Source organism: Neopelma chrysocephalum, unplaced genomic scaffold (assembly GCF_003984885.1).
Source record: "Neopelma chrysocephalum unplaced genomic scaffold, ASM398488v2 Primary Assembly neopelma1_92, whole genome shotgun sequence".
Lineage (NCBI taxonomy): Eukaryota > Metazoa > Chordata > Aves > Passeriformes > Pipridae > Neopelma > Neopelma chrysocephalum.
Window position 1 is genome coordinate 1,684,153 of NW_020897754.1, and position 15,061 is coordinate 1,699,213.

Sequence of the window (15,061 nt, forward strand, 5' to 3'; positions counted from 1 at the left end):
AGATATTTCAAGGATTTAGCAGTGCACAACGAAATGACTATTGCTCAGCTTCAGGGACAGGCACACAGTAGCAGAGAGGGACAAGTCCAAGGCCATGTCTTTCTGTTTTCATACAGTACTAAATGCAATATTAACACTCTGTATAGCTCTGGTGCAAGTGCAGTTTAGGGAGCCACAGTAGTCTGTTGTTTTGTCATTTTGGTCTGATCACTTCAGATACTCTCATTTTGCTCTATGGAATATCTGGGCATCCCTGATTTCTCCTTTTACTGTGTGTTCTCACATGTCTGAAATGGAATAATGTCTTCCAAAACATAATCCACAAACTGGATATTTATTTTGATAGAATGAGTGTATTTTAATGCCAACAGAATGACCATACTCATTTAGTTTGACGCCCTGCACTTCAGCAGCCTTTGGCATTTTGCTTGGTAAATTCCAAAAACATCTCTGCTCCAGAAAGGGTTGTCTAGATGTTTTCCAGGACTGACCCCTTGGTCTTTTCCATCAGTTTAATTTTTAAGAGTTCAAACTGGTCTGCTCCTTTTTAATTGCTACATTTGGTAGAGGCTGAATATTTTCTCTTAAAAGAGTGTAGTGCACACCTCATCCTTTCAGCAATCAGCAGGTACCTCTTGATAGATGCTATTTTCTTGGGTCTGAGGTTACACACAAGAAAGCAGGATTCCAAATAAGTATTTCCCTGGCTGCCTCCATTAATTCCCATCAACTCACCTCAATTCAAAAGACACTGATCTTTCACTGGCCCCTTCAGTGGTTGGAGGAACTGCAGCAGTAGATGCTGAGCACCAAGGGGACAACTCTTCACCCAGCAAACTCATCACCCCCATCAACATCAGAGCAACTGGTTTCCCACTGTTTACCCAGCAGTTACAGCAAAGGGAACTGCCTTTGGGAAGAACAAGGCAGTACATCGGGGAGAGTCTTTAAAGGCAAATGGCAGCTTGTTTTCTTTATCTCTGGTATCAGACCTTATCAAAAGAGACCAGTTGCACTTTCTGTGAACCACTGTGCTATCTCTGGGGCTTGAAAACAGAAGGAAAGCAGGTTAAAAAATGAGACTTGGCAATAAAATTGTAGGCCTAAATTGTTTGCTCCCTCTCCAGAGTAAATACAATCTTTTCTTCAGGAACTCTTCCAAGGGAGCTTTATTATCTCATGTATCAACAAATTAATTTTCCTTTCTCATTTAATTTTTTTTTTTCAAAATTCCATATTTAGGTTTTTTTCCACACGGAGTCCACAAGCATATTCTCTTCCACAAGCCTCCCTCCGGGCTTCCTCTGAGTCTGCAGAAATGGGGCTGGGGAACAACATCTTAATGCAGTAAAGGCCTGTTCCCTGGGTGTTCCCCTTCACACACGTGCCAAGGGAAGTGACCACCACACATTCCTCCTCCTGTCAGCACTGCAGGGCCAGCTCTGCTCCCAGTCACTCTGGGTTTGTTCTGCCTCGTGCACCAGCCATGGGAATATTGTCTCGCTTTTGGATCACTAAAGGCTTTGCCCGAGGGGGGCTGGGAAGATTTATGGTTTGGGATGGAAAAACTGCAGGATTTGGCCATTTCAGCCAGGCAAAAATTGGCAGCGAACTCTGGGGTCTTTGGGAGGTTTCTCTGACTGTACATGGTGGGGTTTGGTCCAAGGCTTTTTTACATTTCTATAATGAAATACATCATCATTATCACCATCATTACTATTACATTATTATTTCTCTGCTGTTGGGTGGATTTCTGACATTTTTCCCTGCAGCAGCATGAAAGACCCCACCACCCACTTTTTTGTATGCAGCACCAAACTAAAAAACAGAATAATGGTAGAGGATTACCTGATAAATGCCAATTTGGCAGACAATAATCTCTTCTAGTATTTTAAACATGGTTGTGCAAAACTGCTTGCTAAATCTCAGCACTGCAAGGGGAGTTAAGCTTAGTCAACCTGGTGTTCAATTTAATGACCAGCAGCACGGGATGCTGGAGCTTCTGGAGGCAGGGAGAGGCCACAGCCTTGTGCTGCAGCTGAGGACAGGTCACCTCCTGTGAGACTGCACCCCAAGGTGCCTGCACCTCTGGCCATGTGTCACTCCCTGTACGTCACCTCTGCACAGACACGCTCCAGGAACCCTCAGACTGACAATTCACATCCTCCAAGATAAGAAACTTCAGGGTTCACCCACCTGCTGAAGGGGGAGAGAGGGCAGAAGAACCCTCAGCTAAGGTAGTCTCTCTCCCCTGAAGGTTTGCAGAGAGACCCCAATCACCAGAGATAGCTCTGCAGAGACTTTCAAACAGAGGAGTTAAAAGAAGAAAGGGATTTTTTTTTCTTTTTTTTGCAGGTAAGAAAGTTTGCCTGGTCTCTTATGGAACGCGGAAAAAACCTACAAATAACTAGACACAATGGTATAAAATTAGTAAGCCTGTCCAAGGTCACAGGCACAAAGTGAGCCAGGGGAGGTGTTCTATTAAGGCATTTGGAAAGGAAGACTTCAAATTGGTTTTCTCTGTCGAGCATATCACATTTAACCTCACCACAAGCTCATGGCAGTTCTCTCATCCTTACTGTTATCTGTGTGAATAACAATTTTTAAAGGGATTTCTAAAGGATTAAAAAAATATATATAAAAAATAAACTACATATATAAAAATATAAAATCTATAAAAATGCACTGTAGGGATCTAAACCTGAGTAAAGCACAATTATCTTCTAAATACAACCAAAGCTAATAGCATCACTAACAGTATAAAATATGCCTCGGTACATTTAACAGTATTGTTCATTTTTATAACCTATTACTTTTCAAATCAATACAAAGTGAGTTAAGCTAAGCAAGAGAGCTGCAAAATCTACCCACTCTGGGATCAGGTAGGGATGGAACTGCTTAGTGAAAGGCCAAAGAAAGTCCAAGTACATTTGCAGCTTTTCAGCGATGGCAAATCACAGAAAGGTCAACAGAGCTGTGACAAATGACCCTGACTTAGAACTGTACCTCTGAAATGTTTAGCCTGGGGAATGAAATGGCAGCCACAGCCAGTGGTGTTTTGGATGGGACCAACACCCTCAGTGCATCTCTGACATAGAATTTATTTGCTTCACAGCTTCCTCACATTATCTGTCATTGTCTTTGACATGAAATTCTGAAACAAAATTATTTATGGTGTGAAAATAAAGATCCTCTTGAGTCAGTTTGCTTGTGTGGGTATTTCTGTATGTGACAACTGGACAAAGTCACTTCCCAGCTGCACAAGGGCCTCCAGGCTTCGAGGGCTGAATCTGCTGTGACATGAGGGGAAGAACAAAGAGAGATGGTGACAAGAAAGGCAAAAGGCTAAGTTGATGTGCGAGGAACATCTTGAAATCAGAGACAACGCTGTGTTTATGCTTAGACTTCCCTTGCTCTTGGGCCTAGGCTTACCTGCCCTAGATCTTCCCCACCCCTTCCCCATGACATGAGGGCTTTGTTGTGCTCAGGTTCCCCTGGTAATCTGAGGAACCCAGCAGGAGGCAGCTGGCTTTGGCTCCTGTTACGTTTTTGCTCTCACCATTGTTTTGCCAGGACAATCTAAAATGCAATTAAATACTATTTCCAATGTTTTTTTTAAAGAAAACAAAGTACTTTCATCAAAACATTGCCAAGATTTTATAAGCAAACATGTATCATTTTCCAATATCAATCATTTCCCAAGGCAAAGGCAAGCTGAGTTATCTACTGCTATTACAGCAATAAACTCTGCTGATACTTCAAGGGCTTGGGGTAGGAGAAACCATATATCAAGAGAAGTGCATAAAAAAAAAACTTCAGGCACATTAAAAGAAACTTTATTTGTTTTCCTACAAACATAAACATGTTTACTAGTCTGCACTCTGCTCAAGCCACTATTTACACAGCAACTCTGTAAGAGCAGCTTAACAGCCTGATGAGATAACACAATAAAGGCTTTACCCTCTCTGTGCCAAGGAAGGAATATTCCCTCTATCCTGCAATACACTGGATTTCTGAAAAGAGGAAACTGTTCTCTTTGCTAAGGTGTTTGTCTCCATCACCCTTCAGCAGGAGCTGCTAGTGAGACTTCTTGAAGGAGGAGGGGACTAGTGTGGGTGAAAACGTGCCTGGTGTTATTTGACGGTGCTGAAAGAGCAAGTACAACAACACAGTTTCAGTTTTCAGCTGAGAACTCAAATGCAGCACTTCCCTTCACCTCCCGTGGACCTCACTGTGAATTCCCAGCTCCCTTGCTCCTGCTGAAGTCACTGAATATACACAAGAATTGCTGTTCTCTGCTTCAAAAGCTTGCTTAAAAACTCTGCCCAGAAAGGCAGGTATCCCACTAACGCTGTGCTTTTGCAAAATGCATCAAAAACCCACCACCCAGCAAAATCCCAGGAGACACTCCCCCCATTCCACTGACTGTTAATATTTGAGCTTAGATTTTTGGTTTTATCTCACCTGTCCTGATTAAGGCCTCATCTCCAAGTGACCAAAACAAAGAGTAGCAGTTTGTAACGTGGCTACTGGAAGAAAATCATATCCCTTCGTTTCAACGAGTTTGGTTTTTATTCTCATTAGAACAAAATAAACAAACCAGGGCACTTTTAAAAGGCTCAGGAGTGGAGCTGCAAGCACAGGAAAATGAATATTTGGGACAGAGTTGTCATTTTAATGCAATTCTGTATAGCAATGAGGGTAAAGGCTATCTGACCTTAATCAATGTGATTGTATCTATACATATAGTCCTTCTCTGATTCCCTTTAAAAACAATCCCTATTGAATTACAGCTTTCAGCATTATTTATCAACGGATTATTGTTTGTGGAAGAATGCTACCTTCCTGCTCGAACTATTCCAAGGCTGACTCATATCCTGGTAATTCATTAATACATAACATGATTCGAGTCCAGTGAAGTCATTTCTGCACTATACACATCATAAATCCTACAGCATCAACTGAAAATTGTATCTCAAATTCTCTTTCTAAACACTAATGGAACGTTTTGCTTGGCTTCCCACACACATCAGCAAGGAGAGGGGGCCAGGCAGAGCTGTAAAAAGCAATTTGATAGCAGTATACTTTTATAGAGTTTAAGAGTGTAAGAGCTACCATACTGAACGAGACCTGAGGTCAAACTAATCTACTGTCTTACTTCCAACAGTAGCCTGTGTCAGAAGCTTCATGGGAAAATGGAAGTGGAATAATCTGTCCCATCTGCCCTCCCCACATTAGGTCTCATCCCATTAGAAACTGATTTAAAGCCTAGATTGTGAGGTTTAATATTCCTTCCAAAGAACATTCCCCTTTAACTTATGAAAACACTGTGCTGCAGAGGGGAGAGCTGGAGGTGGGGGGGATGTATTTGTTTTCATGTTTCAGCAGACTTAATTGCTACAACCAACACAGCAGATACTATCACTTGGCAAACAAACTTGTACTGGCTAGAGCTGTTTTTACTTCATGCCTGGGGCATTTATTGTTTCTGGGTATGATCCTGCAACCCTTTTTTTCTCACAGAGGCAGAAAACGCACCACTATTCACAGTCTCACTGACACCAAGTGTAACAGAGAGGATTTTGAAAAGTATTCCTTTCATTGACAGTGTAACATGTTGCTTCCCAGCAGAGTATTTTTTTAATCTGATGCGAGGAGCAATATGGTGCTTGTCAGAAGCACGATATTTTTGCAAGGCTCAGTGGCACAGAATGCCTTAGAGAAAATCTGCATGGGGAGAGAACATCATCAGTGACAGGGAAATCATCCTGAATCTTCTTTCTGTGAGCCAGTCTGGTTTCCACAAGCAGCTCCCAGTATCTCCTCCAGCACACCACTGATTCTCACTGGTTTTTGAGCTGCATTAGCAACTGAACCAGCAATGCTGTTTATATACCAAGAGTCCACACAATTAAACACCCTGGGCCAGACTCAGCTGGACTGGGTGAAAATCAGCCTCTGTCAAGTCAATGTATTTTATAAGTCAGAGCACAGCCATCTGATCACAGAATCACAGAATATCCTGAGTTGGAAGGGACCCCCAAGGATCATCCAGTCCAACTCTCAGCCCTGCATAGGCCCATCCCCAGAGTCACGCCCTGTGCCCCAGAGGATCATCCAAACCCTCCTGGAGCTCTGACAGCCTTGGGGCTGTGCCCACTGCCCTGGGGAGCCTCGTCAGTGCCAAACCACCCTCTGGGGGAAGAACCTTTTCCTGAGATCCAACCTGACCCTGCCCTGACACAGCTCCAGCCATTCCCTGGGTGCTGTGGATGAGTGGATGAGTGCATCCAGGCAAAATCACTCTCCCTCACGTGTATCACACAAAGGAGTGTCAAAAGGGGAATGGCTTGAGCCTCCTCATCCCTCTCTCTCATTAATCACCCCCACAGTGGCACTGACTCCCCATTCAAGTGGTGCAAGGCAATAAGGACCAGCGCATTCCTTTAGTGTGGTAGCACTGCAACTCTGCTGAGTACAACAGCCTTCTCCTTGATATAAGTGAGAGCAAAATGAGTTCTGCGTGTTTTTTCTGACTGCTGAAGACCTCAAACCTACAGCAAATGCACATGAAGACTCAGATAAAAGTCCATGAGGAGACTTTAAAGTCTGCTTGCTCCTCACCCCAGACAGCAAACATGCTCTCTGGGATCTACTTCCCTCACAAGGACACAGAGAGCAGCAGCCTCATGGCTTTCTAATGCTCTCCACCCTCTACAGTTCAGTCCTGACCATGAAGGTGACAACCTCCGTGAGAGATTTGTGTGGGTTCAGCTAAAGATGTATTTTAAATATTAAGACAAAAACCCACACCAGGCAGTAAAATTTCTGCTGGTGCCCATCTCATCTGGCTGTGAAACTGTATGTTATTGCCCCTCCAGAAAGGAGAAGAAGGCTAAATAATATTATTTTTATTAAATATTTGCTTTATTTTCCATATATTTAATGGAAGGAGAAAAGGGAAGAGAGGGGGTAGACCAACAATTAAACTTTCCAATACCCTTCCCTGGAAAGTTGGCCAAACTGCATTGAATTTGAGGGGCCTGTTGTCTTTTAAACTGACTCATGTGAAAGCTCAGTTCTAGCACTGTCATGGATTAGCTGGAGTCTTGAATCAGCTCCTTCCCATTTAATGTTCCTCACAGCCTCTGGGACTGCACCAGGGTACACTCAGCTACAACTCAGGGCAAGAAGAGCTGGGGCAACAGAAGTGAGGTAAAAAGATAGCTTGGCTTGGCTGGCAGAGTCATGACATAAAATTCCTCTGTCCTGCCATTCCTAGGAAGTTCCTCAGGATTTTAAAGCTGAATACTCCTGTCTTTCGTTTCCACAGTGCAGATGCTCCAGCCCTGACCTCTGTGCATGTGTTTTGTTAAGTAATCTTGGATGGGTGACTGTGTCCTACACAAATCAAGGCAAGGGATGTATCCCTATCCTGAGACCTCCATCAGGTTCGGTGACTGGGACCAGGCCAGTTGCTTTACTGGGTTACATGATCAAATGTGAGTGGCAGGTCACTGTCATGTAGCCCAAGGTGCAAACCTCTTTGCCATTTTTACTTTTTAATTTGGTTACTCTGTGTCAAAGATGTCTAGTGATTCAGTGCTGCCAGTGTGGATGCACTGATTTATTTGGGATTAAACTGGTCCTATACATCCATATTTACCATCAATGGTTCCATACAGAAGAGTATAGTGAGATCTTTGTAGCTAATCTTTATATGGGCTTCTTGAGGCCAAAAATAATTCCCACAAACACTTTCTATCTGTCCCTCCCTGTATGATTAATCCCTCATTTCATACCCATTTTCAAAATGGAGATACCATGCTGGGAGATTCAAATCTTACCCTTGGAAGGCTAATAGGGCATATTTCACACAAATAAGTGAAAAGGTGGATGTTATGGCACTGTTTCAAGACTAGGCCTGCAGGATCCTTGGATCATAGAGAGTTACTGTGTTTTTCAAGGTGCTGTGTTTGTTTCTCTCATTCTGGAATGAAATAAGGCTTCTCTTGACAATTATGCATTGGGAGCCCTATGTAAAGCATCCCTCTACTAACAGATCAATCACAGAGTCAGCTAGGTCTAATCACCTCAAATTCCCTGGAACTAAGGGCTATTTGGCAGTAAAAAATGGCCAGTCTCTCATTTAACAGTGTTATTTTAGGGCTGAATGGATTACAGTTTTGTGGTGCAGCAGGTTAACACAGAAGGCCTGAGGCTGGGTTTGAATAATATTCCAGACCATAAGTAAAAACCAGGTGTGGATGGCTAGAGATAATAAGTATATCCTGTAACCTATCTCTTGTAATTAGAGAGAAAAACCCCTAAAATCAGCTGTACCTGGACTTCTGCTGGATACCTTTGTAGCATGAAATAGCAAAATGTGCCCACAGAAAATCACTAGAGGGAAAATTCAATATCCATGAAGCAAGGGGGCAAATGCTCATTGGGATTTCCTGCTCTATAAACATGCATCACTGAATTTCCCAGAGCAGACTGTGAGACCCTGTGTTCCAGTGCCTACCTACAGAACAGCCAATGCATTTGTTTAAAATCTGGTAGGAAGGGAACAAAGAATAACCAACAGTCAAACAGGCAATACTTCAAAGCATATAAAAAACATCTCCTGTGGCCTTAGAGAAGCCCCAAAAATGCCATGCAGGTATTCCACGTGCCCCAGAGGACAGTCATGTCCTTTTATTACAGTGACTGTATCAATTCAAATGGTTGGTGAAAAGGCTCTTTCGTGTCTGAACATCACGTCTGTGAGCTCTTGCAATCACCAAGCCCCACTTCAGCCTTCTGTGGAAGCTGTAAGTGGACTAGAATGATGCAAAAATGCCTTGAACTGCCCCCTGCAAAAGTTTAAACTCCTCAGTGTAGAAGGATTTGGACAGAGGTGGCAAGAGGCAGAGGGTGAGTGTGGGCTGAGCAGACTCAAGCATTACATGTTGATCACTGGATGTTCCCACTAAAAGCACACTTTTTTTCTCTCAAGGTAATACATCTTTCCGTCTCTACCACTCCCTGGAGAAATTTATGACAAATGTGTGTGCTGTCTCTCACTGTCTTGCTTTGCAAAAAGCAATTCCTAGAGCAGGAAGAGAAAATTATTTATGATAGAATTTCACACATTTTTCTGGGTGCTTAATGAAGCTTGAACTTGAGTGGAGCAGAGAGGCTGCTTATTGTTGATCTTTTTTCGAGATCACTGCACAACAAACAGAAACTGAATAAGCAATTAAGTTAACTGGCTTTAAAACTCATATTGGCTGAGGATTAAGGTAATTATGTCTGAGCTTACACACATTCATTGCAGCTTCATTGCACTGCAGCAAGTCTGCCTGTTTGCTTGTTGCTGATGCCATTCTAAAAGTGATCTGAGTTGTTGTCCTTCTATTAATTACCAAAAAGGTTACAAACAGAAGTTCTCCCTGCTATAAATGTAGCTATATTATTTTTATTACACGTTCAAAGGAGAGGCAGACCACTTTTGCTAAGTTTATATAAACAGATCCAACTATTTCTTCCTGCGTTCAAGAATTTACAATACCTTAGACTTAAGGGATCAATTAAAATAAAGCTGCATTGTCATTTGGTGATTTCACTGTCAAAGGAGGAAAAAAAATCTGTTTTTAAGTCTGAGTTAAAAAAGAGACTCTGGGAAAGCAGCATCAGTTTCCATAATATTACTGGCAGGGCAATGTGGATTCTTCACCTTCTGGGTTAGAAATAAGTTTCCTTTTAAATGGCTGGAATGCAGGGGAGGGGAAAGGAAGGGAACCCCCCACATTCTCCTTGTCTAACAAGGAGCCACAGCGTGAGAACCACTCCCTAGCAGGAGTAATCTGTGATTGACAATGGTTTTCTTTGCAGCCAGGGCTAAAAATGGTTTGGCTGTAAACAGACAAATGCAGGACATTTTAAGGCCCTTTGCAAAAGCAAGGTCTTCTTACACGAGCACTCTACGTGCAGGGTGGCACCAAGCAAGCAGAATTCCTGAAAAATCAGTGGATTTTCATATAAGGATATGAGCAACAACAGAAAAGAAAAAAAACCCCTTGCAATGGGCAAATTCACAGAAGGCAGATTCACAAAACCTGGAGGTTTATTCCCCGGGCAGCCCAGGCATTCACACGTGTGATCTTAGGCAAGCTGCTATATTTGGCTTCACCCTTCCTGCCTAAAAACCGAAAGAGAAATACTTTCCTCTTCACAGAGAGGATGAACGTGTGTAAGGCATTTGGTATGATGGGGTGGGGGCTCTGCAAACAACCAGAACAAAGTCTGAGACTGATACAATTTCCCTGTAATCTCCAAGTCAGCTCTGAGGTCTACAATGAAAGGACATCAAGGAAATTAGGTGAGGTGGGACAACTTCAGAATTTTCACAGGGTGTATGAAGGAGCTTTTTTACTGAAACATGTAAAATTGCCTTGTGCTGAAATTAATGATGATACAAATAAAGTTATGCAGCAACAGCTTACTTGTATTTTCCAACATATTGTTTAGAAAATGTTGCTAACATGAACTATATCTCTGTGGCTTTGCTCTTCACTGATTCCTTCCTGTGAATAATGTTCAAAGCCTTATCCAGGGGTTCTGCAGGTTGTAAAAGGGCAAGCTTACCAGCTGTTTCCATGGGCATTTTGCCTGAGGTTAGTAGAATCTGTTCCTTGCTGTTAATATTGAGCACATTTGGAGATGAACGTTCTATACACAAGAGAGACCATCTGAACTAAAGAGGACTCAGTCCCCAACAATGCACACTTCTACAGTCCTAAGCGAGTATTTTGTAAACATGTTGATTAGTAACGGAAAGAAATCTTTATTAAAAAACAAAAAGGAAACCAGAGGAGAAAGGCAAAACCAGACAGAAAGACCATAAATCATAGAAACTCTATTATGAATCAAAACAACAGATGTAACATGAACAACAGCATCTTTTATAAACACAAATTAGACTTTTCTATTTCAAGCACTGGAAAGGCTAATATGCCTAAAATAAATTTCCCTGAATCTCTCATTAATGTTCTATGGTCAGTGTTGACTGGCTGTTAAAAAAACCTGTGCATGATTTATATCCCAAAAGAGTCACTAACCCCAAAACCCAGTTTTCTGTCAGACCTGTCATTAATAACCACAACCACTTCCCCTAACTATACTCTTTTTGCAGCAGAAGCAGCAAAGTGCAGGTGATGCACACATCAGTGATTTCTTGCTCTATATTCACTTCCCTTCTCTCTTTATTAGCACTGACTGCATGAGTCACCAATTATCACCTTAAGCACCACGCAGGAACTAAATTATCACAGTGCTCCCTCCACAAAGCAGGCATCACACCACGGCTGCTGTAATCAGTCTCTGGGGCCCAAATACCTCAGACTTCAAACAGGAAATGACTTTGTCCTCCCCTGTGAAGAACCAGCATTTCTGGGACTGGAAGAACTTGCCCAGCCCCAAAATTCTCTGGGCTTGCACTAATCTGTTACAGCAACAGATAAGCTGTAGTTTACCAATCAAAGTATCATGTAGAGACCAGCTAGAGTGCCTGGACAATGAGTTCCCTTCCTCATGGACAATGGGAACAGCAGGATGGCCAGACCATGTTGATACTTCCATGTCTGATCACACAAGGGAGAGAAGACGACCAGCACCTGCTTTAGTCCTTGCAGGGTATTTGTTGTTCCCAGCGACTCACTCATTCCGAAGCCCAGGCACAGGAGGAAACAAAACTCACTGGAACAACATTTACAGAGCTTCTTCCAGATTTCCATTGTCATGATAGAAACCTGATTGTTTACAGGGAGCTTTCAAAGCCTATCACTACTAACTTTTCTCTTTGAGTTTTTTCACTAGTGTAATTGCAATTAGTTCATTGGTGAAACCTCTGACTGACACCACAGTGAGAGCATGTTATGACACGTGAAATTCATGGACCAGAAGGTATTCCTGACTATCTCTAAACACATCAAGAAGTTTCTTTTTAGCATTTTGTTCCCGTTTTTAGCAGGTAAATCAAAACCTGACAACTTACCCTTGTCTGACATGATCCTACAATGTTATTTCTGCCCAATCTGTACTACTCTGAGCTCTTCCCATCCTGTCCAGCTTGAAACCAACCTTTCCCTGACTCCTTTGTGCCTAATCCCACAGTCAGGGTGGAGAAGCATTCCCAGATGGTGGATGGAAGTACCAAAAAAAGGCAATGGAAAAATTTTTGAATGGCATATGTATCTTCAGACCTTGGTTTCTCTTTTGTGGAGGAACAAAGAAACTCTAAAATACTAATGCTGTTTTGGACTTCTGCATGTTCAAAACCCCCTGCAAATAATCATGGATTAATAAAATTTTAATTGAATATATCCTGCTTCCTCTTCTCTCTCTATTGATGCTCATCTTTATAGCCTTTTCCAGGGGTTTTTTAAGGAGCTCAAATGCTTCAAGCATCATGACTCCAAAGGTACATGGTTAGTACCTTGGAAATAGTTGTGCACTTCATTAGTCATAGAATAAATAACATCATATTACTTAAATAACAAATCATGACACACACAGCAAAGGATATAGGTCACACTTCATTTGAACTCCCACAAAACACCACCATTATTCCCCCACAAACAGTTTCTGCTCTAATTTGTGAGCTCACAAATTAGACTCTTTTTTTTTCAGTTTAAACCTTGCAAATGCTCTATTCCACTTTGTTACTCTGAACAATTCTGGTCTAAGTAAGATAAGCTTCTGTCCCATTAAGATCATAGCAAATTAGAGGATTTGAACATAAGGCTCTTTGCCTGAGGCTATTCCACTATGCCACTTGGATTTTTACACTTCAACAGGACACTTGCATTCCTGCTACTAAAAACATTGAAACAAGACATTTCCAGCAATCCTCTAACCCCATCTCGGAAAATGGAAATCTCGTAGGTCTTTTCCTAACCCTACTTCCAGTGGCAGCATGATTAAAACCCGTAGTACAAATGAATTAATTACAAAAAAAAATAAAATCCACTGGAAACAACATCCTCATTATACAAAGAGTAAAGTAAATGAAGCATTACCTTGGCAGGTCCTTTCGTCTGTGAGCAGTTTATAGCCTTTCTGGCAGCTGCACTCAAAGCTGCCAACTGTGTTTCGGCAGAAATGGTCACAGCCCCCGTTGTTCACCAAGCACTCATCGATATCTGCCAAGAATGGACAGCAAAAATTCAGCTCTAGACAGCAATTCAGGGCAGGAGTACAAGAATTTAGATTCAATTCAGATCCCCAAGGAGGCTGTCCCTGTTAGGAACCAGGCTGGTCAGATGTGTCCCTTCCCAAACCTGTCTCACAAGGCTCACAGGAGAGCCACGAGCTGAGTTGTTCAGGAGACACAGGTATTTCCCCCAGAGCTGCAACTAACAAAGTTGAGGTATTTTGATGTTAAGGAGCATTTAGGGAAGCTCCTCTGCAGATGTAGTGGGTCTGCCCGATAGAAGACTTCAACCTGTGCAAGATGTGAGTCCTTTATTTTGTACAAGAACCATCAAAACCTAAGAACACAGGGAAAAAACTGAAATAATAACAAACACAAAGTAAACCATATCTGAATTCTGAAAAAATGCCTACATAAACAAATGCAAGGATTTTTTTCAGAATTAGCATTATATGCTGGTTTGTCCATTATTCAGTGACACAGTGACACACAGTGACATACAGTGTCACCAAACACCCATTTTTGTGTGTCTAACTTTTCGCTCTTGGTATAACAGAAGAGCAACTAACATGTCAAATGTTGCTTCTGAAGGCAGAGCACCTACTGCCTTTATTTGAAAGCCACATATATATATATAAAAATATATATACATTTATATGTATGAAGGACAGGCTCAATGGCTCTGATTTTAAATAATGATTACGAAGTGCACTGATGACCTTGAAAAGACCTCTCTTCTGAATTTCATACGGGTGATTCTACTTCTTGTACCTTTTAACTTCTCTCAAAGGTGCTGAAGAACTGGAATGACCAGTCCCTTTTCCAAACTCATAAAAAGTTGTGCAGTAAGTATATAAGAGGCCACAAAACCTCATTTGAAACACAGAGCATCTTTCCAATCATTATAGCCATGGATCCATGTTTATTTGAAAAATAAAAAAAGTACTCATTTTTTTTTCAAGAGAAGAACAGTGCCAAAAATAGCTCTTTTTATGAATGCATACAGTGAAGAAGTAACAAGACATCAAGCCTTGGCTGCCCACTTCTGGAAGTGAAAACAAGATGTGAAGACTGATGTTTCCTCTCGAAAAGCCTCTTGCTGCAAGAGCTTTGAAATTTTCAGGTAACAGCTGGCCATCTAAAAAGCCAATGTTGCAAAGTGCAAATCTAGATGCCAAGAGATCCAATATGTGGAGGTGGAAATTTATCAAAACCAGCATGATGATGGTGAATGAAGTGCGTGTTTTAAAAATGATTTGAATTCAGGGCGACTCTTAGTGTGTTTTTGGAAACACATGATTACCAACACGGGAGAGTGGCACGGCTCTTATCACATCTCTGCATGTAAAATATAAACAGCAGCAAGAGGAGTGAGGTGGTAAACCTAAAAATTCTAACAGCAAATCCAGAGAAGCAAATTCAGCCCACGTTTCTGAAGAGCGCTTTGCTGCACACACATTGACACAAATATGCTCAGGACTCAGATAAGCAAGAACAATTGTATGTTGTTATAAAGGTTTTCTTATGAGTTGCATTTGTGGCAAAGAGGAAATTTGCTCTGAGACCCTCTGAACTGATACTGCTGCTTATTACTTTCGTGTCTGGTTGTGCAGAGGAGAGGTTTTTGCATTGAATCCTATTAAAAGAATGAGTGTAAATTGTAGGCAGCAGCTGTGGGGATATCACACCCCGAGAGCTTTGCACAAGTCTGCCCAAATCTTTATGTCTCAGGCAACAAAGTTCTCAAAGTGATCAGACATCAGGAGTCATGTTTGTTGTCTGTGGTCCTCCAGCTTTGGGGATTTGGCCAGCCAAGAACAGACAGCCCTGGGCTCCCAACCTGATACATCTGCAAAGAACAGG

The 15,061-nt window shown here is 41.9% G+C and overlaps 1 protein-coding gene across 3 annotated transcripts in view; it reads right to left on the reverse strand.

The window, feature by feature from the left end:
• SCUBE1 (signal peptide, CUB domain and EGF like domain containing 1) overlaps positions 1-15,061 on the reverse strand; it is a 175,774-nt gene that overhangs the window by 32,898 nt on the left and 127,815 nt on the right. For all 3 annotated transcript variants that reach the window (XM_027693634.1, XM_027693633.1, XM_027693631.1), the window contains one exon: positions 13,065-13,187. In XM_027693634.1, coding sequence (XP_027549435.1) covers positions 13,065-13,187 — 123 coding nt within the window. The remainder of the gene's footprint in view (positions 1-13,064; positions 13,188-15,061) is intronic.